Raw genomic sequence first — 25138 nt, 5'->3', positions numbered from 1 at the left:
GACTTACTATTTCTGCAGGAGATGCGGGCCTAGGGACAGGGACTTGGCAGGTGGCTAAGAGCCCCAAGGGCTCACCCTCTCTTGTGCTCCACTCCCGAAACTTTAAAATATCAGGGTTCTTTGGGAATCTGGATCCTCTGCCTAACCTGCTTGCCCATCCTTTAGTTCAGAACGAGTCCCAACCTCCTGTACCCTCACAGCCCCACCCCACAAGAAAGCAACAAAACCATCTTGGTGAACACATTTACTTAATATGGGGGGTGGGGTATTGCTGTCTCTGTCAGTGTGTACAGGGTGGTAGGGAGACAACCAGAGGGACTTCTGCCCTGGAGTAAGAGGCTGTTTTGGCCCCAGGCTGGGGGGTGGGGAGCAGACTGAGGGGACAGGGCAGGTGTGTAAGGGGTGGAGGGTAGGGTGAAGCTCTGCACACATCCTTGGGACCACGGTCCAGGCCCACCCAGTCACCAAAGCAAGAACCGAATAAATAAAGTGCAACCGTGGGGTTGGGAGAGGGGGAGAGGGAGGGCACCGGGCGCACCCACGCCCACAGCCCACATTCAGTGCTGCCAGGTCCGGCCCACCTCCTGGCCAGACCCTCTTGTCCAATTCCCCCCATGACTGTCCCTCCACGAGCCAGGCAGGGCCCCTCTGCAGCTACTGGAGGTAGCGATAAGCTTTAAAGCAGTGGTTGCCAGCATCAGCCACCACCACGTGTCCATCTGAGGTCAGTGCCAGGCCCTGTGGGCCATACAGTGGCTCTGCAGACGTGTTGATGTAGGACAGGAAGGAGCCAGAGCTGTCAAATACCTGGGGAATGAGTGGACAACGGAGGGAGAGGTGAGAGCAGGCAGGTGGGAGGCATTTGCAGGGGGATGGGGAGGGGTGCATGGAGCACAGCAGGAAGCCTCACCCCCATGCCATCCCCAGGCCTCACCTGGATGCGGCTGTTGCCCCAGTCAGCCACGATGATGTTTCCGTTGGAGTCCACCGCTACTCCTGTGGGAGCGTTGAACTGCCCATTGCCCTCGCCGTGGGAGCCAAACTTGAAGAGGAACTCGCCGTCGGCACTGTACACCTGGCAGGGGAAAGGGCTGGGGGCTGGGGACCTGGCCTCAGGCAGAGGGCAGAGCCTTAGAGGAGGTAGGGTGAAGCCCCAGGGCTGAGGACCCCCAGGTCTGCAGCTCCAGCCCAGTTCTTCTTCCCACACTTCACAGCCATGCTTCCCACTGCCTACTGACTATCTCCAGCTAGTGTCCCTCGGGCATATCAAATCCAACAGCTCAACTTCCCCGTGCTCTCTTTCTCAGGGAATGGCAACACCCCTTTGGCCAGCAGTCATTCTCAACTCCACCTCCTCCTCTGCTTGACAACCAGGGAATTCACACAATGGGCTGATTCTATCTCAAATATGCACCCTAGTGTATATATTGCTACTATGGTGGTCCTCAACATTTCTCATCTAGATTACTACAAAAGACTGATCTTCCTGACACTTGTCTCACCCCAGCCAGAGTGATCTTTCTAAGATCACTTGCCCTGTGGCCCGCAAGCCTTCCGTGACTCCCCACAGCTCTTGGGAACAGAGCACGCGAGACTCGTCGGTACTTGAACCACTCCCCTCTTCACACTCAGTCTGAACTACTTGTGGTGCTGAGCACACTGAAGGGTTCCTGCCTCCAGTTCTTGGCTCCTCCTGTCCCCTTTGCCTCAAATCGTCTCCTCCTTCTCTCCCTCCTGGTTAATTCCCCTGCTGCTTTAGGTGGTTCTCTGTCTCACCTGAATCAAATGCTTCTGCTATGCCCTCACACAGTTCCCTGCACTTCCCTACCACATAACTGTAACATAATAATACACTGTCATATGCTGCTTTACCTCTTCCCTACTAGACCATTACCAAGAAGACAGAGCGCATTTCCCTTGCTCATCACTGTATCCCCAGCTTCTAGCATAGTGCCCGGGACAAAGTAGCCATGCCATAAATGTTTATTGTTCAAAGAAATGATCTCAAGGTGGTGGTGGCGGGGGTGGGGAGGTGAGGGAGAGAGTGGTCTTGTGAAAGAGGAAAGGATGTTGGGACAGCGGTCATAGAGGGAGGGAGGACACTGACCTTCACTGAATGGTTATGGAAATCCGTCACTACAATCTCATTCTTGTTGTTCACAGCCACAAAATGGGGCCCTGAAAATACAAAGTGGTTTCTAGGGCAGGGAGCTGGGATACTGAGTGGGATGAGTAAGGGTATCTGGGATGACAAAGCTGGGCTACTGGGAAAGGGCGGTGCCTCAGAGGCTGACAGGTGCTTTGGGATGATGGTACTAGGGTACAGTCAAGGGAGGGGGAGTCCTCTAAGGCCAAGGTATAGGAGGAGGGGTGGTTAAATCTGGGGTAACCAGGGTAGTTCTCTGGTGCTGGGGTATCAGAATTGTTCTCCAATACCTGCAAAGTGGCGATCAGTGGCCCCACGGCCCCCAAAACGGCCAACCAGCTTGCCATTGGGCTGGAAGGTAAAGACGCAGCAAGACTTGTTGTCGACCACAATGATATGTCCATTCCGGTCTACGGCCACTCCTTTGGGGCCCATGAGACGGCCAGCTCCAATCTTGGTCTGGAGGAAGGGGATACCATTAGGGGCTTTATCCTGCCTTGTGGGGAGAGTAGTCCCAGCCCAACACTAAAGGAAAACCTTGGGCTGGGGATGGACCATTCCAGGCCCTGACCACCAGGAGGCACTAGAATGGTCACCTCAGCCGGCCATCAGAAGTGCAGAACACCGTGACAGTAGGCCTCTTACCTTGAATTTGCCCTCAGGGGAGAAGATGCTGACCCAACGGTTGTCATAGTCTGCCACAATAATGTCTCCATTGGTGTCCACTGCCACACCTGTGGGGCGCTGCAGCTGCCCAGGGGAGCGCCCTCGGACCCCGAAGCGGAATTTGAACTGGCCTTCGTTGGAGAAAACCTGGAGCAGAGGAGCAAGGGAAGGAGCGGGGAGGAGGGGAGAGACTGTGGGCACAGAGGGAAGGGAGCGAGATCCTGAGGGAGGAGACCCCCCCATTCATTCAGCCATTCAACAAGCACTTACACCATGCTGGGGGGCACAGAGAAGAATCAGACATAGCTGCAGACCTGAGGTGACACACAGCACAGGGAGGAATGAGAGAAACTGTAGGAATATGGGGGGGGAGGGGAGGGATGGCCAGGAAAGGCTCTGAGAGAGAGCTATCTGAATTAATAGCCTAATAAGGATGCCAAGAGACAAACCACGCTGGCCAGTAAAGGAGGAGGAAAGGCATTTAAGCAGAGTGAACAGTGTGTAAAAGGCATAGGGTCCAGTATGGGCACTGCTCGCCCAGGGGAGCTGGATTGCAGGGAGCACTCCCATGAACAGCAAAAAGAGTAAGGTTTGATCCTGGGTGTAATGAGGATTCACTGAAAATTTCTGGGCAGGGGAGTGACAAGATGAGATTTGCTTTTGTGGTATAATAAGAAATATCCTTGGTCTTTGTCCCCAGTGCCTGGTGCAGAGCTCCTCAAACCCTTGGAATTTCCTGATTAATAGGGGTGTCTTTTGTCATTCACAAGGAGCCCCTTTTGAGCGTATACTGATGAGGTGACTTAGGATGGGGCTGGACACCAGAAAGACCAAATCATTAAAGGGCTGGAACTTTCAGTCCTACCCACCAACCTCTGGGAAGAAGAGGGGAAGGTACAGATTTGATGTGCTCCCAAGTTGGTGCTGGGAGGGTGGCATGCCCCAGTTCTACAGGGACCAAAGTTCCCACACTAGAAACTCTTCTTGACCTTGCCCTATGAACTTCTCCATCTGGCTGTTCATCTGTATCCTTTACAGTAAACTGGTAGACCTAATTAAATGTTCCTCTGAATTCTATGAGTGACTGTAGCAAATTCATTGAACCTGAAAAGGGGGTTGTATGACCCTCCAATTTATAGCTGGTCAGTCAGAAGGATAAGTAACAACCGGGACATGTGACTGGCATCTGACATGGGGACAGTCTTAATAGGAAGTGATGGTATCTCTGGGTAAATAGTGTCAAAATTCAGTTACATTTGCAGGACACCTGGTCAGGGTCCACTGAGAGTTGCTTGCTGGTGTTGGAAAAAACACATGGGAGCTTTGAAGAAAGAGTACTCTGGCTGCAGGCAGGAGTCCAAAGTGGGTGCTCGCTGGGCAGTCAGAGAGGTGCTACACTAGTCCAGGGGAGGAGGGATGATGGCTTGTTCCAGGGTATTTGCTAGAGCAAAGATGGACTCAGGACACATGGGAGAGAAGACAGTAAGACTTGGTAGCAACAAGAAAGGGTGGGGTGGTGAACAAGGATGAGCATGTCCAAGCAAAGAGGCTGGCAAAGTAACCTTCCTCCTGGACAGAGTGACCCTTCCAACCTTTTCCCCTCTCCTACCTCCTCCCTTAGCTGCCCAACATGCTTAGGTCTCCCCATCCTAAAAACACCACCTTTAATGCTCTTTCCCTTTACAGCCAAGCCTTCTTGTTTCTCCTTCACAGCAAAAACATCACTCACTACACAAGTCCCACATGCTCTGCTTTGTTACGGGTTCTAGGGACACAAGATGAGTCAGAGCCAGAAGCAGCCTCGGGGAACTCAAGTTCTAGGTCTTGGCCTTGCTCTTCCATCCAGACATGCTCCCTCCTTAGCGGACTAGGCCCCTGCCCCTGCCCCATCCCCATCTCTTGGGCCTGCAGGGCTGTTTGAACTGGTCCCACCAGCAGACATCCATCCCTTCTGATGTGGACTTCCAGCATGCCCTCAGCTGGCTGGCCAACCCAGCGGCTGGGATCTGCCCTGGTCCCCTGTGGCAGGCCAGCACAAGCCAGCATGAGAGGGAGGCACTCTGAGCAGAAGAGCTGATGTCAGAGGGACTAAAAGTTCCTGCCAGACCAGCAGTGAGGCTGTGTGGCTGCCCCCCACCCACCCACCCCTAGTCTGAGCAGCTCAGTTCCCAGCTCAATACTGAGGATTTGGGGCAGGGGGTGTCTCGCTCTTCCCTGCCTATCCTATCCCACCTCCGACACCTGGCAACTCCATCTTGTGATTCTCAGAAAATTCCAGGTCACTTTTTCAGAGAAGTTTTTCAGGACCAACTCCAGCCCCTGAATCAATACACACACATAAAGGCAGGCCTCCATGACCTATGCTTTACAGTTCTCCCGCTAACAACTGTCACTCCTGTAACTAACTGCTAAACACCCTCATCTCCCAAGAAGGTAAGCGTCAGGTGGCACAGAGACTGCCTGCCTGGTTTGCCGCTGCATTTGCACTGCTGGCACAGCAATGGGCACATGGCAGGCAGTCAACAAATGCATGAATTCCTCCACTCAAGCTCACACAGAACTGGTCACCTCCACTCGGCTGCCGCACAGCCGTCGCATGCTCAAAATGTGCAGAAGGGAATTCATCAACTGATACCCAGGCCTGTTCCTGAACAGTAGCACCAGCGACCCAGTGCCCCAAGTCCTGCCATTCTTGATCCCTCCTTCTCCCTTGACCTCTGAAGGCTCAGCAAAACCTGCCATATTTGCTTTCTTAACATCTCTAGAATCTGCTGGTGCCTTTCTTTGGTCCTTAACACCTCTCTCCCATACCATGGTAGCACTAAGTAACTTCAGGATCTGAGTCCACTGGGGGGTGGGGGGAGCAGAGAGACTAAAAAAATAATAATACAATAAACCAGTGATTCTGATAAAGAATGAAGAGTGCTATAGCAAAGGCTGAGGGAACTCAGAGAAGAATGTGATTAATATTCTGCCTGAAGGAAATAAGGAAGTTTTCACAGAACAGCTGATAAAATTTCTGGACTAAGACTATTATGCAAGATATAATATATACAAATCAAATTCTTCATTCAAAATCAAAATGTTTTTTCTCTTCTGTCAGCTGATGCTGATTCGGCACAACAAAGGGATTTGCCTCAGCTGTTATCATAGACAGTCCAAAGGAGGAAAAGTTCACAAGGTCAGCAAACCTCATGAACGGGGTGGGGAGGCAACATCTATCTGGGAGCCTGGCCCATATCAAACTGGAGGACCCCAAAATAAGAGAAGCAGAAACTCAGCTCTGGAATCCAAGAGCCCAGCTCCTAGCAGTTATGAAATGAGGACGCAGGTGGAGTCGGAGCAAGAAGGAGGGCTGCTGTAGGAGCAGCAGGTATCTGGAGAGGACAGGGGGCTGCCCCAGGCCCTCCCTCTCAATTCCCCAGTCCCTCATCTGGCAGACAAAGCAGCATACATCTTTGTGTGCATGTGAGCACCCATGTGTGTGCACACCAGGGACAGTTTCCCAAATCTCAGCTTTTGGGCCAGAAGGCATCCCTGGCATAAGAAGAAGAAAAGGAGTTGGAAGGTGGAGGGTGGGACTGAGTGGGGCCTCGGCGCCACCCTCTCTCACCTGACCCCTCCCTCACTGTCTAGGCTGGACCCAAGTGCTTCCATGTGCTGCCCTACGCCTCTCCATTCCTCTGCCCTTAGGAATAGGCTAGGAGTAAAAGCAGGCTGGACAGGACCAGGAATACGGCCATGGAAGAGTTCCTGGCACCTTCAGCCTGCTAACATGGAAAGCAGGGGGTGGGGGCAGCTGACATCGAGGGGACAGACCTGTGGCAGGGGTACTCAGGTAGGCTCAGGAAGAACTTTATAGGTGTTGTAAAGTAAGGATCTTCAAGAAAAGTTTTGCAACCTGATAAAATGTTTCCAAGAACTGAAGTGCATGGTAGTTAGAAACAATCCTGCACAGGATAAAATCAAAATTCCACAGCATCCTCTCCAAAACTGTTTACAATGTGCCCTCAGCTACTCGGTTCCTAATAGTAATCTACCTCCTCCAGCTGGCTGGGATCCTTCCAGTTCCCTGAACAACCCCCTCCAGCACTTTCCTACCTCCTGGCTTTTGTTTACAGTCTCCACCTGGACAATGATATTTTTAACAATACCTAACATTAGAAGGTTCACCAGGTGTCAGGCACAGTGTATTATGTCATTTTAATGCTCCCAGCAACTCCATGAGGTATTCTTTTCCTAATTTTACACATGAGTTAACTAAAGCTCAGAGAGGTCACATGACTTGTCAGTAAGTGGCAGAGCTAGGATTCAAGCCCAGGTGTCTGGTTTCAGAGCCTGAGCTTTTAACTGTGATACTTTTACTTTTAACTGCTGGTGCCCGTCACTAGGCTCTGGGCTCGCTACAAGAGAAACAGAAAGAAAAGCATGCTTCCTGGCTTTAAGGAGCTCAAAGTGCAGTGAGGCCACGTCCGTTTGTGTTACGTGCCAGATGCTTCCATCAGGTGTGTGAGAGGGGCACCTGGGTGGCTCAGCCCTTGTGCATCTGCCTTCGGCTGGGGTCATGATCCCGGGATCCTGGGATCGGGCCCTGCATCGGGCTCCCTGCTCTGCGGGAAGCCTGCTTCTCTCTCTCCCACTCCCCCTGCTTGTGTTCCCTCTCTCGCTGTCTCTCTCTCTCTCTCTGTCAAATAAGTAAATAAAATCTTTAAAAAAATCGGGTGTGTGAGGGACCGGGAGCACCAGAGCAGGACCACCTGTGAGGTTGCACTATATATAGTTTAGCCTCTGGAAGACACCTCTTTTCCCAAGCTACCCCCACTTGACTGTCTAGGCAGCCAGAGGTTTGCAGAGACCAGCACCAACAAGATAGTGAGAGCCAGATACTCTGGAGCCAGGCTGGTGTGATGAGAGAAAGCAGGGGAGCCTGCATCCTAACCACGTGGTGACAGGGGAGAAAGGAAGCCAGTCAGGTGGAGGCTCAGAGAGAGAAAGGCATGAAGAGTGAACCAGATCTTTGGGGTCCAGGAGCTCGCGTGGCCTGAGGCCCAGCCTGGGAGGTAGAGGCTGCAAGCACAGTAAGACCCCAGTGCCTAACTGCGAAGGTGCAGGAGAGTGTCGCCGCCAGTGGGAGTGGATGGCAAGTAGGTGGATGAGGGATGGTGTTATGATTCATTGCTCTTTAAGGACTGGTACTATCTTCAAGGACTGGTTCATCTTTCAAGAGGTGACCTGTACACGCTTGTTTTTTCAGGAGGCTGTAGTTTGAGGACCTTTATCGGCGTCACGGGAGAACAGGAAAGGCGCTCACCTGGATACATTGGTTGTTACTGTCTGCTACCACTATGCGGCCGCTGCTAGCTGCCGACACTCCCTGTAAATTGGTGAATTCGCCCTTCTCCCTTCCTCGGCTGCCTGTGGGGAAGGCAGGGGAGGAAAACAAAACAATTCGCTGAGGTCTTTTGGAGTCGCCCTCCCGATCCGCCCTGCCCACGGCCTGACCCCGTCCCCCTCTGGCTCGGCCCTCAGCCATCTGTACCGACGCGGAAGACAAGCTCATCCTCGATGGGGTTGTCCTTCCGTTTGCCGCCTGTGCTGTACATGGAGCTGGGCCTACGCACTGCCTTCTGGCGCACGTGGCTGCCCGGGCCGCCGGGGGACTTGACACGGCGCTTGACGTCATCTGGGGAAGGTGGCAGGTCCCCAGGACGCAGGGCACGCACGCGGAAGGGGCTGCCGCGCACCGGCTGTCCGTAGAGCAGCACTGAGAGGAGCAGCTCGCCTTCCGTGCGCGCCGTGTACACTAGCTCGTACGTGCCGTTCTTGTGGTCCACCACCGGCACAGGAAGGCGCGTGCCGTCGGGGCCGGTGATCTCGGCGCGCAGCTCGGCGCTGCCCGTGCGCACCAGCCTCCCATCCTTGTCTTTGGTAGTGACTGTGAGCGAGGCGGGCTGGCCCACAAGCGCCTGGCGCAGGCCCTCGCCTGTAGCCACGGTCTCATGTGCGGTGGCGCTCGTGGTGAGCAGCGCGCCGAGATTGAGCACCGATCGCCGCAGCCCGTCGACCTCGAGGACCAGTTCCAGCTGCGCGTTCTCGTGTGGCCGCTCCGGGAAGGCCTGAGCCGCCAACGCAGCCAGCCGCTCTCGCATGTGCTTGCGCACTAGCAACACCTCCGGGGCCGAGCCCAGGCGCAGCGCCTGCTCCGCGAAGCTGCAGCTGCTGCCGATGTGTTCCTGACCCTGGCGCAGTGTGTCTAACTGGGTCTGCAACACCTGAGAAGGAGGTGGGGGAGGGTTGGGGGCGCACACTGGCACAGAAAGGGTCTCTGTGATTGCTTAGGACCTTACGGTACTATAGCATGAAAGAAATGCGAGAGGGTGAGAATGGACAAGGGACACAGATACCGCGGTACCTATGGGGCTAGGTCGGGAGGCAGAAAGTATAGTCTGGGGAAGAGGGTGCCCAGGTATGGGAAAGCAGGAAAAGCATAGTGGCGATAAGGCCATCCCACAATGGACGGTGGTAGGCAAGGGTGAACAGACGCACCTTCTGCTTGGCCCCACAAATGGCCTCCAGGTCGCTGACCAGAGCCTGCTTGCGCTGCTGCAGCGCTTGCTCCAGGTCCTCGAAGGCCGCGCTGATCTGGGCCAGGGCCTCGGCTTTGCGCTCCTGCAGCTGCTGGCTGATGCCGCCCACTAAGGCGATAGCTGCGGACAGCTGTGGCAGGCTGGGGGGGGGGGGGGGGGGGGGGGACATTGCATCCCGGGGTCGCCTGAGGATGCCTTCACCAAACCACTCCTTCTCAGGGGGGAATCTACTGTGCCCCCTAGGAGGTCCCCTGAGACCTCCCTGCCCTCCCGAAGAATTTTATTTCTAGCCTCCCCAAGGTCCCTCCACTGCCCGTCACTCTCCCTGACGGCCCCACCAGCCCAGGTTCCCACTGGGCTCCTACCGGCCGCGCACCGCCTCGAGCTGGCGCTGCAGGGCCGCCTTGTGCTGCTCCACCACGTCCCGCAGCAGCACGGTGCCGTGCTCCCGGTGCTCCCCCGCGCGGCACTCGCCGCACATGGCCGTCTCGCAGGCCTCACAGTAGAACTCCATCGTCTGGCGGCATAAGCGCTCCAGTCAGCCAATGGCTAGACACCAAACTTCGTCTCCTCCCCTCCCGCTCTGCCCTCCTGGCCCCTCACCTTCCAGGTGCGCCCCTACCTGGCCCACTTATCCAGAGAAACACCCTCTCACCCGCAGCCACTTGGCCCCTCCCCCAACCGCTCCTCTCCCTCCACCCCCAAGTCCTGGCCTCACTGGGCCTGCTTGGGCCCACCTTGCCTTCATGGTTGGGGCAGGAGAGGGGGCGGCCAGCCACTGCGCTGAGGGGGTGGGGGTCCTCGGGGTCGTGGGCCCCATCCGGTGCCTGCTGCATCGCCTCCATGAGGCTGCTGATGAAGAAGTTGTTCTGCAGTGCTGAGACGCCCTGCTCAGGGAGAATGGACGTCTGCCGACACACCGGACATGACAGCGTCAGGCTCTGGGCAGGGATGTAGTTCTGGAGGCATCTGGCCAGGGAGGAGGGGGAGTCAAAGGAAGGAGGGGTGGGCAAAATCAGTGCACCCCTCCTCACGCCTTGCAGGGATGCCAATTCTTCTCACAGACGTACACTTCATTCTGAAATCTCTCTGGTTGGCACACACGTCTTGTCCTGCCAACAGGTGTAAAAGGCTTCACCTTTCACAACTGAGTAAAACACATCCCTGATCCCTCTCAGAAGAGCAGACAGATCTGCATTCCTCACACTGTGTACAAACACAGGCTCACCTTGCACAGGTGTTTACAAACCGTTCTCATAGAAAATGTGCAACTAGCCCCTCCCCCCATTAACTCATTAAACATTTACTGGCTGTCTACTCTTGCCAAATCTGTGCCAAGCTCTGGCAATAAACAGATAAACCACAATGCCCATCTCTAAAGTATTTTCAAGTCAACAGAGAAAAAAAGTCACAGAAAGAGTTTATAGAAGTAAAATAATATAATGCTAAGGGCATGGGTCTGGAGTTTGGCTGCTGGGTTCAATTCCGAGGTCAGTCATCGATGTGACCCCCGATAAGTTACATAATTTTATGAGCCAAGGATCCTTCCTTTGTAAAATGGAGACAGCACAGACTTCGCAGGGTGTTGGAGGGAGGCTTAAATGTGAAGTGCTCACGTGCCAACTCACAGCACTATACACTGTAGGGTATTAGTATTATTTATTAAAAACATAAAGAATACTTTTCATGCAATGATAAGGAAATGTGTAGAAAGGGCATCTGGCCCCCTGGGGAGGGGTGCGTGGGTGGTGGAGAGAAAAGCCAGAAAAGGCTTCAGAGGATGTAAACTAAATCTTCCTGGATAAATCATTGTTAGCCTAACCAAAGAAAAGTGCAGGGAGAAGAGGAAGGGTGTTCCAGACACAGCATCGTGTAAGTAGGAAGCAGGCTGAGGTGGCTGGAGATCAAGTCCAAGGAAAGAAAGGGTAAAAGAAGTCTGGAGAGAGAGACAGGGGCCAGTCATGGAAGGTCACATGGGCCACACTAGGAGCTTAGGAATTATCCCAGGCGCACCTGGGTGGTTCAGTCGGTTAAGCATCTGCCTTCGGCTCAGGTCATGATCCCAGCATCTGGATCCTGGGATCGAGCCCTGCTTTGGGCTCCTCTTTGGGCCCTCTCCCTCTGCCTCTGCCCCTTCCCCCGCTCATGCATGTGCTCTCTCTAATAAATACAATCTTTTAAAAAAAGAAAGAAAAGAAAAAGAAATGATCCCAATAGCAAGAGGGAACACCAGGAGCATGGTACAGCCAGGTTTACATTTTATCCTCTTCATTGCCTCTGTGTGAAGGAGGCATTTGAACGTGATGAGGCGGCAGACAGCATCATCATCATCATCATCATCCAGTTACTGTTTATTAAGTACTATGTGCCAGGGGCTGTGCTTTGCGCTTTATGTTTATGTTAATGGACTCAAAAAGGGAAAGTCGTCCAAGGTAATAAAGCCGGTGAGCACTGGAGCCTGGACTCAAATCCAAGGCAAAACATGTGCTTAGCCAAGATATTCTCACAATAGTCTTGTAAAAGATCTTGCAGTAGATGAGAAAAACCCAGAATTAGGCAGTAGCAATGTAGACTATGAGCTGGAACAAATTTGAGAAGTATTTAAGAAGTACAGCAGTGGGCGGTGTTAGGTCTGGGTGGATATGGGGAGTGAGAGATGAGTCTTGGTTGACTCCCAGATTCCTAGCTTAGATGACTGAGTGGATGGTGGTGACAGTCACTAAGATGAAGATGAGAAACACAGAAAGAGGAGTGGTTCATAAAGGCGTTCAACTTCGATCTGGCTGAGTTTACTGGAACAGTGGGACATCCGGGTAGTGGGGCACAGGAGACAGCTGGGGAAAAAGCAGAGAGAGATGGGATGCCATCGACATCGAGGTAGCCTCCATAGCCACGGAAGAGGATGAGATGAGCCCACAAGGTGTAGTCAGTGATGAGCAGAACCGCAAATACTGAATGAGAACAGAGAGGAACCAGCAGAGAGGTAGGAGGGGAGACACTGACAAGGCAGTGAGGTGGGTAGTGCATTTCCAGAAGCGAAGGAGCAGTGATCAGTGTCAAAAGTGGCTGAGGAGTCAGGGGACATAAGGACTGAAAAAGGCCCCCTGAATTTGGCCACTGTGAGGGTGCTTTCGTCTGTCAGAAAAATGAGGCGGGGGGGGGGGGGGGGTGCCAGGGAAAGGAAGCGAGGGGAGGGTGGGAGTTTGAGAAAGAAGGGGCTTGAGGGACTGCATGGCAGCTAGCTGGGGCATAAAGGGACAGAGAAGAGTTCTTACCTGTTTGGAGCACATTTATGAGTCGCAGAGCCAGGAGAGAAGGGGATGTAGAAGAGACAAGAGAAGCATGGACGGGTCTCTGGGAGGGGGTAATGGCTCCGGGTGGCCCGAGGAGGTGGGGGAGTGGGGGGAAGGGGAAAGAGAGAGTGCAGGGGTGAAGTTAGAGAGGATGCCTCACTTGCCTCAGGCAAGATCAGCTGCTGAGAGCGAAGGAGGGGTTCAGGAGACTGGTGAGGGCTGGGATTAGTCACCGAAGGGAGGAGGGCAGGAAGCTTTCTAGAAACACAGCCTCGGGCTGTGCTTGGAGACCAGGCATCTGTGGAGGGAAGATCTGCATGGTGCACACTTTCCCATAGCCCCCCAGTCTCTTCTCTTAATGCTCTCTACACCTCTGGATCTGCATGAATTAATTTTTATTTACTTAATAAACACTATGTGCCAGGCACAATTCTAAAGTGCTCCACAAATATTAATTTGTGACCTAGTTTTCCCAGCAGTCGTCTGCAGTGGAGAGTGGTTTTGTCTCATACTCCACATTCCTTAGGGCCAGAAGGTGGGGTTGAGTCCTCCCCACCGGCCCTGCAGCTGGAACATTTCGATTCTTCTTCAGCTCCTTGGAAGCTCATGCCTTCTGTCTATACCACCTTCCCGTGATTATCTCCACTTGCCCCGATGGCTAAGTCTTTCTTCCAGCTCGCTCTCTTCTGTTACTGCTGCCCCCCCCATATACACACACTCCTGCCATCACTCTCAGGGGCTCTGACATCCACAAGGTGACCCATCCAGCATCAGGATCGCAATTCCTTGACCTCCTCACACCCAGTGATCTCTTCCTCCATTTCACCTCCACTGTCCCCTCTCATACTTCCCCCACGTCCCATTTCTCATCGCCAGTCACTGCATCAACCCTGAAATCTGAATTTCAGCCATTAAAATCTGTCCCCCTGCAGTTCTCTGCCCTGCTCACTGAATCTGGGGTTTCCCCTGCAAAATTCCTGTGAACTCATCAAGACCTCATTCCTATGTGTTGAGCATACCTGGCTTACACTACCTTCCTAACTGATTACCTCTTTCCATTCTTGCTTCTCTGTAATCCATTCTCCACACAGCAGGCAGAGGGAACTTTAAAACCTAATTTATGTCACGTTAATTCCCAGCCTAAAACAAAAAAAGAAAAACAAAAAACCTCCTCCAATGGTTTTCCATTGCATTTAGAATAAAATCTAAACACTTTCCTAAAACCACCAAGTTCCTCCATGAACTGTCCCTGTGCTTTTGGACCTCACTTCATTCTCCTCATTCAGCCACACTCGCTTCTTTTGATCTCTGAACATGCCCAGTCTACCGCTTTCTGAAGGCCTTGGCATGGGTTCTTCTCATTGCCTGGAACAATCTGCAAGTCGGCCTCCTCATCCTCGGGCCTCAGGTCAAATGTCACCTCCTCAGGGAAGCTTTCCCTGATGACTCTATGCAGCATAGGCCCTGACCCAACCACCCCCACTCAATCCTTGTTTATTTCCTGCAAAGCACTTTAGCACAGGCTGCGACTGTTCGACTGTTCGATTATTTGCTTGCTTACTGTCAGTCACCCCCTACTAGAGCATAAGCTCTTGGAGAGCAGGGACCAAGGGATAAATGAATGAGTAGTAGTTAACAGTGAAGGCCCTGCAGTCAAACCTGGATTCAGACCTCAGCTATTTACTTACTGTGGAGCCTCAGAAACAGTTCTTAATTACTCAGTGACTCTGAGCCCTAGTTCACTCCCCTCTAAAATGGGGATAATAAAGTATCTATTGTGAGGATTAAGTAATTCAACACATGTATATCACTTGGCCAGTCCCTGGCAAATAGTAAGCAATTGATACATTGTAGCTACTGGTATCATAATTTCTCCGGCACTGATTTTCTCCAGGACTGCTCAGTGATCTGGGCGGAGGAGGAGGTGCAGAGATGTCCAATTACAGCTGTGATCCAGGGTTGAGCATCTGCTGCACGGGTTTAGAAAAGAACCAAGACCTGAGGGAACCGTGGTACCCAGTTAGATGCTCAGCCATGGGGTCTGGCACAGGGAGCAAAGGATGGAGCTGGAGGCTGGACGTCTATACCTAGTCAAAGCTGGTAGAGTGGGAATGGGGTGATGGGAGCCAGGAACGGGATACCCGAGTTTACGACCACAGAAGTGATATTGGGTGATGGGTGATGGCAAGATCCAGGCATCTGGAGGTGGTATGGAGGACGTTCTGGAGAAACAGTTGAGAACCAAGAGGCCTAAGTGAGTAGTGAAGTCACTCAGGTTGATGAAAGAGCTTGGAATAGGCCAGAAGGCTGAGACTGTTTCCAGTTGATGACAGGGTGAGAGAAGCAGAGCTGACCTCTTAAAGAGTGATGGGATTGGAAGGAAAGCATGTCCCCATAGCTGACGCAGCTTTCTGTGAAGGCAGGAGGCAGCGGGAAGGCTTGGGTGGACACAATGGTGAGAGGACCCAGGGACCAAAGGCTTCCTGGGGCGCTCAAGGTAAAGGCAACAGTCTCTAACAGGTCTACAAAGCCTCCTGTGGTGTGGGCCCCACCTGCCTCTCTAGCCTCACCCCCACCTCTGCTCCCGCCTCACCAGGCTTCCTCCAGGTCCCCTTACCCGACACACTCCCTCAGGCCACATGCCTTTCCCCACGTTCTTCCTTCTGCCTAGAATGCTCCTACCACTCCCTTCGCTAGTTAACTCACTAACTTCACTTAGTGCATCCTCCGAGTCGCCCCTCAGGGAAGCCATTCCCTCTCCAAACTGTTAACAGATCCTAGCTAAACTCTTGTCACTTAGCACTTTATTTGCAGCCTTATGAAGGGGGTAATATTTTTCTGTAGTCTGGCTATATGATCATTTGATTACTATCTTCCTCCTTTAACCACACTGAAAGCTCTTTAAGAGCAAGTATTAGATCTGTCTGCTTATCATACCCCATGCCTGGGATAGTCTGGCACATAGTAGATGCTCAATAAATGAATATTTGTTGAATGAATAAATAATGGATAAAAGCCTAAAGGCTGGAAGTGGTTGCCTTTCACTCAGTGCCTCAGGACAACCATGAAGAAAAGCAGGGAAGGACAGATCTTCAACCATCCTCCCACTGGTGACAAACTCTTCTAGTACCACCGCTCGTGGAGAGTCTCAGTTCTGTCTGATGTCTCTGGCGGTGCTGAAAGCTGCCTTGAGGTTTGGGAAGGGGCAGGGACCATGACCCAGTGTTAGCAGCTTCTGGTCCTTTCACACATTCTTGCACCAAAATGTCATCGCCTGCAGGTTGGGGTACATCTGCTGCCCTCTGTGTGTCTACATTTCCCTCCCCTCCTACAGGTTTACACATGCCACCCCCGTCTCAGGGGGGCCTGCAAGCTCCTCATCCCTCCCTGGTACACACACACCCTCACCTCTCACAAAAGGTATGCAGGCAAGGCAGAACCTTGGGGCACCGGTACCGATCCAGGCAGATGCTGCACACCAGGAACTGCTTGTCCATCGGCTGGACCTCTGGGCCAGGGCTGTCCTCCCTCTTCGCCATAGTGCCCACGGATGGTTCCCGCCACTCACACCAGCCTGTGTACAGAGAGATGGTCAGCCCCAGGAAAGCCCGCACTCCCTCTCCCTACCTGAGCCCCACCACTCAAATCCCCTGCAGAGAACTAACCCCATTTCTTCCCTGCCCGAGGCAGGACAGGCAGTGACCGCAGAGGGAGCACGGCGAAGTTAGGTGGGCTGAGGGACCTCTGAGCACGGTGCTCTGGTTAGCCACAGACTTAGGGTTAGACTGGGTTTCAAACCCAGCTCAGCCTCTTACCAGGTACGTGACCTCAGACAATTCATATGACCTCTCTGAGCCTCAGTTTCCTAATTTGCAATTATGGGAATAATCCATACCTCGAATGGATGTTTTGAGAATTTGCGATAGTGCATGTTGAGTGCACAGTACAGGGATGCTCACTTTCAGTGAAACACCCATCCTTCACTTCCTCTGCCGTCCCCAAATCCTCCTCCAGGCGACCCTCTTCATGGAGGGTCTCTCCTGACTATCTAGGCTCTGATCCATCTCTCAGCACACCTGTCTGGGATCATACTCAGTCGGTATCCACATCTGGTCAGTATCAGATCTGGTGGAACCTGCCTCCCAAATATCTTCTGCCCTCTTCTCCAGGCACACAGCTACTGCCCTCGGTTCAGGTTGCCACCATGTCTCTCCTGTGATACAGCAGCAGCCTCCTAATTGGTATCCTTGTCTCCTCCCTTGTGCCTCGCATCCACCACCCTCCCAGCTAGACTGACGCTCCTAAAACACAGGTTCCATCTTGTCACCTACTCCCCATTAAAATCCTTCAATGGTTCTCCACTGTCCAGAGGACAAAGTCCAGACTCCTTAGCGTGGCCAACAAGGCTTAGCTTTGTCTGGCCCATACCTCCCTCTACTACCTCATGTCCCATGATTCTATGATCAGTCACATTGGTTTCTCTTCAGTTCCTGGAAAACTCCTTGTTCTCTTTCACTTCTGGGCAGTCACACATTCTGTTCTCTTTGCCTGAGATCCTCTCCCAAGTCCCCCTTTGCCTGGCTGGCTCCCACTTATCTTTCAGGTCTCCACACAAATGTCACTTCCTCCAGAAGGCCCTCCCTGATTTCCTGAAGTCTGGGTTAGGTATTCCACCCTTAGGTCCCCCCATGCCCTGTATTTCCTCCATTCTAGCCTGGATATGCTATACTGTAATTTTCTTGTACTTCTCTGCTTCCTCCACTGCATGCAGAGTTCTTAAAGGCAGGCATTATATCTTTTTTTTTTATTATTATTCCTAACACTTAGCACAGAGCCTGACATAAGGACTGATCTATATTTATTGAATTAATTCAGTAATTCAACAAATATTTATTAAGTGCCTACTTTGCGCAGGCACTGGGGACAGAGTGATAAACAAAACAGATATGGTCACTGTCCTTGTGGTGGGGAGTGGTGACATATATTTTATTTTATTGTTTATTTTTTATTTAAAGATTTAATTATCTTCGAGTGTGTGCACCAGCAGGAGGGGCAGAGGGAGAGGAGAGAGAGAATCCCAAGCAGACTCCATTCTGAATGAGGAGCCAGATGTGGGGCTCGATCCCACGACCATGAGATCACAACCTGAGCTGAAACCAAGTGTCAGATGCTTAACTGACTGTGCCACCCAGGTACCCTGACATATATTTTTAAAGTAAATAGACAAATATATACTTACAAATTGTAGGGGAGGAGAGTGCTATAAAGAAGAAAGGGTCCTATAAGAAAGAACACTTTTTTTTTTTTTTGAAAGAACACTTTTTTGTTTGGGTGATCAGAGAGGGCCTCTCCAAACAGGCAACTTTTAAGCTAAGCTCTGAAGAATGGAAGGAAAATGGTAGGGATGAGGGTGGGGGCATCAAAGAGTGAGGGACGGAAGGGCGCCTGCGTGGCTCAGTCGTTAAGCATCTGCCTTTGGCTCAAGTCATGATCCCAGGATTCTGGGATCGAGCCCCACATCGGGCTCCCTGCTCCATGGGGAGCCTGCTTCTCCCTCTCCCACTCCCCCTGCTTGTGTTCCCTCTCTCACTGTGTCTCTCTCTGTCAAATAAATAAAATCTTTAAAAAGAAAAAAAAGAGTGAGGGATGGAAATCATTCTGGGCTGACGGAACAGCAGGAATGAAAGTTCTTAGGCAGAAGGCTCACTGAGAACCTGAAAGGACCATGTGGTCAGTGCAAAGTGAACAAAAGGCAAGAAATGAGTCTGGGAAGGTAGGATGAAATGAGATCACCAAGAACCTTGATGTTAAGAATTGGGATTTTATCCTAATTGGGGGTGGGGAGAAAGGATGGTGTAATTTATAAAAAAATAAAAATAAATTAAAAAGCTCTTCTGGTAGTTATGGGGATTGAGGAAGAACCAGAGTGGAGGCAGGGAGACCAGTTAGGAAGCTACTTTAGTTCTTCCGTCAGATGATGTTGGGTATTAGCACAGATATAGGCAAAAAGGTAGACTGATTCGAGAAATACTCATGAGGCTGAATCAAAAAGACATCACAATGGATTGGGCGTGAGAGGGAAAAGGGAATACCGATAATGACTCCCAGGTTCCTCACCTGAGGACATGTGGGCCATGCCAGGGACCGTGAAAGCTGAGGAACCGATGTGGGGCATTCCGTTTTTGGCAAAGTTTGAGGCGCTGTAGGATATCCAGGTAGAGATTCATGTAAGGAATAGAATATAAGCTGGGTAGAATAGAATCTGGCTGGTTACCGACTTGGAAGCACTGGCCTATTAATGGCACTTAAAGCACTGAGAATGGATGAGACCCCCTAGGGACAGAGAGTGCAGAGTGAAGGAGAACCCAAAGGGGTGGAAGAAAACCAAGAGACCGTGGAACCAAATAAACCCAAGGAAGACAGTGATTCAAGAAAGAAGGGCTGATGAAGGCAGATGAAGACTGGAACGCCCACCAGGTTTGGTGGTGGTGGTACAGCAGGGGCAGCAGCCGGGGCTAGAGTGGCTGAGTGATGAATGGAGGTGAAGACATTCACAATAGTGGCTGTAGACAGTTCGTGAGAGAAATGAGGCCATGAAGGGAGGCAGAAAGACAGCGGGACTACTTCAAAACAGGTAGTGGCTAGAATCAGGTAACCACTATCTGTGCCCAGCTAGATGCGTCACAGGTTCTATAGAGAATGAATGAGTGAATGAACGAACGAATGAAGGCATGCACGCACGCACGCACGCCATGGGGGCCAGTCCAAAACCCTCTCCAGGTTTGGGCTGAACTGCATGTGACTCATCTTTGTGTAAGAGTGGGCGTGAGTAGGAATAGGATAGGAAGGGCATCCCTGAGAGCATCCTCTCCTGATGCGGGCACTGGGATCCTGAGGTTCTCTCTCCAGAGAGACCTAACACCAGGACACCATAGCAGGAGGAGGACAGACTGAGGGTTGGTGGAAGGAACAGGAGGCGGAAGCCAAGCTGAAGCTTCTATCTGGTGAAGGGGAGGGCTTGGAAGGAAGAGTAGGAGTGGTCTACTGGGCCCTGCAGGGGCCGCTGGATATCAGGCTCCGCCTCTCTCCAAGCCCAGGGGCGGGGACTGGGCTACATCCAAGGACGGACAGCTCCTCCCTCCCTTCCCCTTCCTGCTTCAGTTCCCCACCCAGACTTGCTGGGCATGCAACCGCTGAGTCCATCCCCCAGCCTGAATCACTAAGATTCCCTTCTTCTCTTGGGCTCCTACTGCCACCTCTCCCATCCCACCATGTCCTAGAGGTCTGCCTCCAAGGTCCTATAGGTGATAGTTTAGGTGGACTGATTTTCACAGCAGAAATTTGGAGGATCTTGAACTCAGAGCTGACAGTTCACCTCCTTCCTCAGGCTGCCCACTGCCATCCCCACATCCCTTATCCCACCCATTTTTTATGGCTCAGTTCTAAAGGCAACTCATTTCCTCATGCAGCATTCACTCAACACCTCTGCTCGGACTGGGAATACAAAGATAAACGGTCATAGTGCGGTCCTCATGGTTCCACAGTCTAATAAATAGATTACTGCAATGCGCCATGGAAGGCTCTGTGGGGAAGCACGAGTTGCTACAGAGCACAGAGGTCATCTAACCTAGAGCTGGGGCAGGGGAAGGTACTGAAGATTGGTGGTCAAGAGAGTTCTCCGGGGCCGCCTGGGTGGCTCAGTTGGTTAAGCGCCTGCCTTCGGCTCAGGTCATGATCCCGAAGTCCCAGGATCAAGTCCCACATCGGGCTCCCTGCTCAACAGGAAACTGCTTCTCCCTCTGACCCTCCTCCCCCTCGTGCTCTCTATCTCTCATTCTCTCTCTCAAATAAATAAATGAAATCTTTAAAAAAAAAAAAGAGAGAGTTCTCCTGAAGAAAGTGCCATTCACACTGAGAGTTACAGAGCATGGTACCTTCTGCACCAGGAGATTGAATCACACACTGTGACAGAGGAGGGCTAAGAAATGAAATGGAGTGATGGGCAGGAGCTAGATCACACAATGCTTTGTTGGCCTTATTAAGGAGTTTAGACTTTACTCTTCCCTGCTTGGGGATTAAGGCTTTATCCAAAGAGCATGGGAAACCTTGGGTTGGGGGGTGGGAGGGTAGGGGAGTGGAGGCACGTGGGTAGAGAGGGTTTAAGTATAATCTAATAGAGCCCCAAGAGTCACTTTTTGACAGCTGTGTGAAAAATAGTTTAGAAGGGTCACCAGGGGGAAGGTGAGACTGCATGATATTCCACAGGAGGGGTGATGGTGGCCTTGACTAGGGGAGTAGCAAAGGGGAGGCAGAGAGAAGTAGATTTCATAGGGAAGAATCAACAGAACTTGATGACTGGTTGGTGGGATGTCAAGAGTAGACAGAGAAGAAAGAATTGGAGATGATCCCTTGTTTTCTGGCTTGGAAACTCCGGAAGAGGAGCAGCTGGATGAAACGATGGAAAGTTCAGTGTTTTCCTAAGACAAATCTGAGGTGCCTATGGGACATGTGAATGGAGAGGTCCGGCTGGCAGTGGGAAAGATAGGCCATAGGCCGGAGCCTCGGAAAGAGGTCGGCCTGGAGGCAGGGATTTGGGAGTCATTGGTGTAGAGATGGTGCCTGAAGCCATGGAATTGGCTGACATCACTCAGACAGAGTATAAGGAGAGAAAGGAGAGCCTGTGACTGTGCCCCGAGGAACCTCAACATTTAAGGGATAGGCCAGGAAACAAAGCTTGCTTGTAAAGAAATTGAACAGGTGTGGCCTGAGAGGCAGGAGAAACCAGGAAGGAGAGACATTGTGAAGACCAAGGGAGAAGAAGCTTCATGAATAAGGGAACAACCTTCATTGTGAAATGGGACAGGGAGGCCCTAGGATCTAAAGCCAAAAAGAAGCTGTCATTAGCTTTAGGGAGTATGGTTTCCAGAGGCTGGAAGACAGGAAGCCAGATCCAGAGGGCTGAGAAGGAAGTTGATTGTGAGCAAATGAAGAAAGCCAGTGCTGACTCCATTAGATCCTTGGCATCTGCAAAGGATAGATTTCAAGGCTTTTCAGTTTCTCCAAATTCTCAAACAGCTTCCAATTTCCCCCACAACTTCCTTCTACAACCTCACGAGAGTCCCAGGACACATGATTTACACACCTGTGGCTAGAGGTAGGTGACCAAGGCATTGTTAAAAAATGATGCAAGAGGTCAGCGAGGCTCACTTGCTTCTTAAAATGACTCACTCCTGTACACTAACCCGCAAGTGCATTTGATCATTTGAGACCTCAGCAAAATGACAATGATTGCAGGTTACAGTTTTGGGGGGTTTCTCTGGAACAGAAAAATCCCTGGAGGAAGTAAAGTCCTGAAAGCCCAGGAATACTTTCAGTAAGACTGACAGGGAAGGAAAGTGATGAAATTCACAGGGCCATCTCCCCCACCACTGCCAGACTGAGCAGGTAGATAAAGCATCCAATCAGCTGATCAACCTAGCAATCAGACTGCCCTGGGCACACTCTGGACCAGGCTCTTAACCTGGGAACTGGAGACACAAAGTTGAAACTGATGCACTCCCTGACCCTCACAAGTTCTCAGACTAGTGTGTGAAAGAGACATGGAAATACATAACTATAATGTGCTAAGTGTCATGAAACGGACATATTCAAACTGTTGTGGCTGAAACAAGGAGGAAGTCTCTAAATCTGAAGGTGGTGGAGGAGAATAAAGAAGGCTTCCAGAGGAAGGGATATATAAGCTGAGTCTTGCAGGAGCTTGATAGGTACATTGGGAAAACAGTGCATAAAGGAACAGAAGCATGAAAAATTAAGAAACATGGACGAGTTGGGGCAAGAGAGCAAGACTCAAAAGGGCAGAGGTTGCACTAGATGTTTTCATGATCCGCTTGATATGGATTCTCCACCTGCCTCTCTGGCTGTGCCTTCACTGCCCATTCCTTAAACGTCTAACTCCCCAGGGCTTTATACTCTGCAGGCTTTCATACTCTGCCTGGGAAATCTCATCATCTCCCATGGTTTCAGTTACCATCCACTTGACTCCCAAAGCCTTATTTCCTGTGCAGAAAACTTTCTTGAACACCAGGCCCCTATACCCAACCATATCTTGGACATCTCGACATGGATGACGTATAGATCTTGGACATTTCTACATGGATGATGTATAGAGATTAGTCTAAAACTGAATTCATTTTCCCTTAACCTACTCTTCCTGCTGGTGTTTCTCATCTCAATAAAAGGTACCACCATCCACCTGGCCACACGAGCCAGAACCCTGGGAATCTTCTCAATTCTTCCTGTTCTTTTACCTTTCAGATACTAGCTACGACTATATCCTTGATTCTGCCTCTAAAATGTAACCAAGGTAAAAGGAGCTAGTCTTGACTCTGTCACTAATCTCACTAATGCAAGGTAAGACTCTGGGCAAGTTTCTACTCCATCCTCTTACTTGCAAATTGGGATTGGAAGGGGGTCTTTTTGTTCCCCAAATCTGTGATTCCCAAGGTTCTCTTTCCAGACAAAGGTCCCTACGGACTGTATTTGTGCCATGATTAAATCCCACCTTAAGGATTTGATTGCTGGTTTCCACAGTAAGGCTAGGTGTGTTAGAGGGTGTTTGCAGTTGCCCCCACCTCCCTTCCTAAATAAATGTTTGCTAAGTTTAGGGCACCCATGACACTCCCTCTGGGCACCCTTTACTCTAGCCATATGGTTTTGCTCTGTTTTTCTGAACACGGGCTGTACTATCACAACTATGGGCCTTTGCTCAAGCTCTTCTCTCAGCAAGAATGCCATTGTCCCCTAAGTGGCTGAGGCAGCACCTGGCACACAGAGGGTGCTCAGTATATGCTGGTGACAGGAGGGCCATGTTTAAATCACTGCAGTTCCCTCTCACCAGACAGAGAGGCAAAAGCACGGGCAATAACAAGACAAGTAAACAAAGTTCCAAGGAAAAAGACCTCTACTTAACATAAAAAAGCTCTTCCAAAGCAGAAAGTAGTAAGTGCTCTGTCACTGGAGGCATGCAAGCCAAGAGAGGCAGGGCTCCTGTCAGGCCTGCAGCTCTGATTCCAATTCTGCAGCAAATCAGAGCCCTACTTAGGGGATGAATGGGCATTGGTGAGCAGGACAGACAAACAGGGAAAGATCTGTGAAAAAGACCTCTGCACCCACTCCAACCTCCCAGATCTCATCTTCCTACTGGGGCTAGTCCTGGGTTTATGCTGTCCATATCAGAGACCCCCACACCAGGAAAAAGCCCAGGACCTGCCTTCAGTCAGACCGACCGCCCTGGGGTGCAGCCTGCCCCTCCAACCTGCAACCATCTGTCCCTGCAGGTTTGCAGCCCAGGATCTGAAGCCAAGTCCAGAAGGGAGGAGGCTAGAACCAGGGAGGGGCCTGGGGTCTTCCACGCGGGGCCGAGGCTGAAGGGGAATCGGAGGGGTCCTTTCCTACAACAAGCAGCCTCCGGATGAGGCTCCCTGTCCAGGGAGCAGGGCTAGAGGAGGAAAAGAGTGTCCCCCACCCTGGCTGGTGGGTTTCTGGGTGCCTGAGGAGGATGGAAGGGGGAGCCAGGGGTGGAAGTGTCTGCACCAGGGAGAAAGGAACCCTTCAGACAAGCTGGGCCACAAGATTCCAGAGTCCCATTCAGCAACCCCACCCGCCACACCACCACCACCCTCGGCCGCAGCGTTCGACACCCTCCGCCTACATACACAAGCTCCCAAACCCCGCGCTCCTCCAAGGAACCATCACCCATCCACCCGCGCCTCCCCCCTCAAACATGGACCTCACGTGAGCAGCCACAGCCCGAAGAATCCCCCCACAGCTCTCACGGACACGGACACGCCTCACGTGGACAGAGACAGACACAGCTTTTGAAAAGCATCTGTGCCCCCACCCACAGACACTCAGACAGACACACCGCCGTTCGGACTTGGACCCGGAGCCGGGCAGACAGGGACACAAATGCACCCATGGGGGCCGCCCGTCGCACTCACCGCGGCGGAGCAGGATGGGAGCACCAAGGCCCAGACTGCGGCCACTCGGAGCGGCCCGCGGCGCTGCCCCCGCTGCCAGCGCCCGTCCGCCCGGCCCTGCCCGCGGCGCCGCCCCACGTCCCGCGCCTCCGCCTGTCCCCGCGCCGGCGCCGCCGCCGGACCAGCCGCACAGGCCGGAGGGAGGGGCCGGGGCGGGGCTGCGGACCAGCCGCGGGAGGGGGTGGCTCGGGTGCTGGAGACCCACCCACGCCCCGCCCACCGCCGCGGAGGCCCCGCCCGCCTCTGCCCCACCCGCCCGGCTCCCCCAACCCCCCTGGAGGCTCCTGCGGGAGTTGCCTCCGCCGGCCGGCCGGGCAACCGCGTAAACCGGATCCCGGGTCCCGATCCCTGCCAGGGGTTTCTGGCTCCCGACCGCTCTGGGGCGGGGCGGCGTAGTAGGTCTCAGGG

General features: G+C 52.3%; 1 protein-coding gene across 1 annotated transcript; it reads right to left on the bottom strand.

Moving 5' to 3' along the window:
- Nucleotides 1-229: 229 nt before the first annotated feature.
- TRIM3 (tripartite motif containing 3) lies at nt 230-24828 on the bottom strand. Its single transcript, XM_025894404.2, has 12 exons — nt 24692-24828; nt 16101-16266; nt 10137-10368; nt 9765-9916; nt 9359-9539; nt 8352-9084; nt 8124-8227; nt 2792-2959; nt 2437-2605; nt 2108-2178; nt 935-1075; nt 230-807 (listed from the first exon to the last, which is right to left on the bottom strand). The coding sequence occupies exons 2-12, from the start codon at nt 16229-16231 to the stop codon at nt 655-657; spliced, it is 2235 nt and encodes a 744-aa protein (XP_025750189.1). The 5' UTR covers nt 16232-16266; nt 24692-24828; the 3' UTR covers nt 230-654.
- Between the last annotated feature and the right edge of the window lie 310 nt (nt 24829-25138).

This window comes from Callorhinus ursinus, unplaced genomic scaffold (genome assembly GCF_003265705.2).
Source record: "Callorhinus ursinus isolate GAN/ISIS: 27379988/994484 unplaced genomic scaffold, GSC_fseal_2.0 scaffold49, whole genome shotgun sequence".
Taxonomy (NCBI): Eukaryota; Metazoa; Chordata; class Mammalia; order Carnivora; family Otariidae; genus Callorhinus; species Callorhinus ursinus.
The sequence above is the reverse complement of the archived record's forward strand: the minus strand, read 5'-3'. Positions and strand labels throughout refer to the sequence as shown.